The sequence below is a fragment of the Perca fluviatilis genome, chromosome 15, assembly GCF_010015445.1.
Source record: "Perca fluviatilis chromosome 15, GENO_Pfluv_1.0, whole genome shotgun sequence".
Lineage (NCBI taxonomy): Eukaryota > Metazoa > Chordata > Actinopteri > Perciformes > Percidae > Perca > Perca fluviatilis.
The window spans coordinates 38,603,389-38,607,017 of record NC_053126.1 but is presented as its reverse complement, the minus strand read 5'-3'; the positions used below and the strand labels follow the sequence as shown (position 1 = coordinate 38,607,017).

The 3,629-nt window shown below is 42.6% G+C and overlaps 1 protein-coding gene across 1 annotated transcript; it reads left to right on the top strand.

Annotated features, from left to right (window-relative positions):
* Positions 1-410: 410 nt before the first annotated feature.
* On the top strand, positions 411-3,318 carry gh1 (growth hormone 1). Its single transcript, XM_039823797.1, has 6 exons — positions 411-483; positions 652-785; positions 1,620-1,736; positions 1,910-2,053; positions 2,220-2,366; positions 3,022-3,318. The coding sequence occupies exons 1-6, from the start codon at positions 474-476 to the stop codon at positions 3,082-3,084; spliced, it is 615 nt and encodes a 204-aa protein (XP_039679731.1). The 5' UTR covers positions 411-473; the 3' UTR covers positions 3,085-3,318.
* The last annotated feature ends 311 nt before the right edge of the window (positions 3,319-3,629 follow it).

The window sequence follows — 3,629 nt, the reverse complement described above, 5'->3', positions numbered from 1 at the left end:
GTAAATTTGTTAAGGAATCACTAATACTGATTTTACCTTGTTTATTTTAAAGATTGTTTTTTTATTTGTAAGTAGGTTTTAATTCTGTCTGAAGTGTCGTCACTCTCAACATGTTGTTACATTAATAAATTATGAAGTTTCCATCTCACATCACTTTGACTCGTTGGAATATTTTGACCTGGAAATCCATTCAATCGTCAGAGTTTTTATTTTCTGTGAATATTATTATTAAGGTGTTAAATAGAGGTCAACACACACACAGACACACACACACACACACACACACACTCTCTCTCTCTCTCTCTCTCTCTCTCGGTGGTTGTTTGTTCGTTTCATGTTTCTGTTGATGAATTTAATCATCTAGTTTTCTTCTATAAAACCACAAAACTCTGAGCTGGAAACATCAGAAAGCTGAACCACTGAACTCAGATCAGATCAATCAGAACTCAACCAGAACTCAACCAGAACCAGCCATGGAAAGAGGCAAGACATGAAGATCACTGGTTTCATAAACACTGACATCACTCATTTAATTAATTAATTTTTATTTAATTGTATTCTGTTCTACTCCCCTGTCTGTCTAACTGTCTGGCTGTCTGTCTGTCTGTCTGTCTGTCTCACCTCTCTGTCCCCCACCTGTCTGTCTCTCAGCTGTCCTCCTGCTGTCACTGCTGTCTTTGGGCGTGTCCTCACAGCCAATCACCGACGGCCAGCGTCTGTTCTCCATCGCTGTCAGCAGAGTTCAGCACCTCCACCTGCTCGCTCAGAGAATCTTCTCAGAATTTGTGAGTCTACGGCAGCTCGCAGGGAAAAAAAACTCATTAAATGTGTCTAACTGTGTCTGTAGTCTCTCATGTCCAGCTTTACCTCCACAGTGCTGTGCAGTAAGGTCTGGCTACACCACAGATGCATTCTGAGATAGGAGACTAAACTCTCCTGGTTTAATGGCATATCTTTAAACAAATCACAATGGTCTTGGGCACTAAGCTCCAGACGCAGTGATGGTGGCTCTGCTAAATAGTCTTAGGAAGGAACTGGTTCTGGTGGAACATTTGCACCCTGTAAAAGAAAACTCCTCATCCACTATTAAATTAAGTTAACTGTTGACACAATCCAGTAACGTGAGCTATTTAAATCAGCTGATACATGGTTAAACCTAATTGGCTCTTACCAGTGGATCTCTGTGTGGACTTCATCCACAGCAATCCCACCAATCAGTCCCAAAACCTCCCAGTTAGAGAGGAAATTATCTAACATATTCTTTATAAAACCTCCCAGTTAGAGAGGAAATTATCTAAACATGTTCTTTATAAAACCTCCCAGTTAGAGAGGAAATGATCTAAACATATTCTTTATAAATCTCTACAATCATTCCCTGAAAGAACCAAGCAGGTCTGACTTGTTGCTCCATCTATATCTTCTTCATAACTTGATATTTCAGCGTGTAGCTCGCTAGCTACAAGGTTGGTGTTGTTTCCTGAAGAGAACGAAGTTTGAGAACAGAAACACACAGAGAGAGGAAGGTGGAAATTGTTCTTATTTTGATCCAGACTGTGTGTATACTGTGTGTATTTGTGTGTTTATAACTGTGTGTATAACTGTGTGTTTGTGTTTATTAGGAGAGCTCTCTGCAGACGGAGGAGCAGCGTCAACTCAACAAAATCTTCCTACAGGATTTCTGCAACTCTGATTACATCATCAGCCCCATCGACAAACACGAGACACAACGCAGCTCTGTGAGAGATTATTATTATTATTATTATTATTATTATTATTATTATTATTATTATTTATAGTGTCAGATCCTAACAGGAGTTATCTCAGGACACATTACAGATTAAGTAGGTCTATACCACACTCTATCATTTACACAGAGACAGAGACATAACTGTTGTCTGATTGGTTCTAGGTGTTGAAGCTGTTGTCCATCTCCTATCGTTTGGTCGAGTCCTGGGAGTTTCCGAGTCGTTCTCTATCTGGAGGTTCAGTTTCCAGAAACCAGATTTCCCCCAAACTGTCGGAACTGAAGACGGGAATCCTGCTGCTCATCAAGGTAACACACACACACACACACACATACACACACACATACATACACAGACACACACACACAGACACACACACACACGTACGTACACAGACACACACACACACCAACACGCAACAGTAATGTGAGTCTGGCTGTGACTGATGATGTGACTAACCATGTGACCCTGCAGGCCAGCGAGGACGGCGCTGAGCTTTTCCCCGACAGCTCGGCTCTGCAGCTGGCGCCGTATGGAAACTATTACCAAAGTCTGAGCACTGACGAGTCACTGCGCAGAACCTATGAACTGCTGGCCTGCTTCAAGAAAGACATGCACAAGGTGGGGATGGGGGGATACTTTAACAATACTGTAACTTAATATTGTAACTAAATACTGTATTGACACACAGATGCCAAGTATCCATCTGTTATTATAGGAATGAAACTTTTGAATTTAACTGTTTGGTATGAGAATAATACAATAATTTAGCCTGGGAAAACCCTGACGAACTTCTGGCAAATTTGAAATTTGTTCTGCAAGTCCGTCTGGCCAAGAGCCCATTCAAGCCCATTTCTAAATTTTCCAAATCGAGGCACCAATCACAATCATTGAGGCGTTGATGAGATCGTTGGTCTGATTGGTTGAAGAACTATCCAATTGCGCCAAGAGGCATTTGAGCGGCATCCGTTGGTGACGCCCCTTTGGAAATGGGCTGTGAATGAAGCTTCCATAGACCCACACTCAGTTACAGCTGAGAAGGGTCTGGGGTCACCCAGGCTAACAATAATTGGCTGTTTGAGTCCACTAGATCAGTTTTTCTCTCAGAGCGACGCCTGGTGGTTGGCCAGTAGATTTGGTAAAATATCACGTTTTAAATTAAAAATCCAAACAGTGTTTCTCAAACCGTCTGCAGCGACTCCAATCAGTGAAGAGAACAGATGTGTTGTTTTCGATTTCAGATGTAAATTCAAGCTCTGATGTTTGTGTTTTGCAGGTGGAGACGTACCTGACGGTGGCGAAATGTCGACTCTCTCCAGAAGCTAACTGCACCCTGTAGCCCCGCCCCTCCATCGTGTAGCCCCGCCCCTCCACCCTCTGGCACGTAGCCCCACCCCTGTAGATGATGTCACATCCTGTGTTTGCTGTAGCCCAGGCCTCCATGTTATCTGTCTCCGCTAACTAGGATTAGCATTAGCGTTAGTGTTTCTTTGCTGATGATGAAATGTTTTCTGATGAGAACAGGAAGTGATGTCATACTGTCAACGTGTGAAATAAAGCTGTGTTGCATTCAGGCGCGTCTCTGTGTCAGATTCATAAATTTGGTGCTAAAAAAGTCTCCTATCAATTTGCAACTTGTGAAACACAATGCACAAATTAACATTCCAGAAATTGTGATGTCGCAATCACAACAATTAACGCAAATTCAGTGTGATTCGCAATTTTGACCAATCAATGCAACTTTCCTGCAAATTTGACCAATAACCGGAGTTTCCCGCGACTTCAACCAATCCCAGCAGTCCCCCGGGCCAGACTTTGTATCAGCATGTGACTCTGAGAGCCACTGACCAAATGGGAGTGAGAATGGGTTGACGTAACACACGC

Excerpts from the sequence above, each read along its gene's own strand:
- gh1 (XM_039823797.1), top strand. Across the intron at positions 786-1,619 it reads AGAGAATCTTCTCAGAATTT|GAGAGCTCTCTGCAGACGGA; the intron begins GTGAGTCTACGG and ends TGTGTTTATTAG. Across the intron at positions 2,054-2,219 it reads GAATCCTGCTGCTCATCAAG|GCCAGCGAGGACGGCGCTGA; the intron begins GTAACACACACA and ends GTGACCCTGCAG.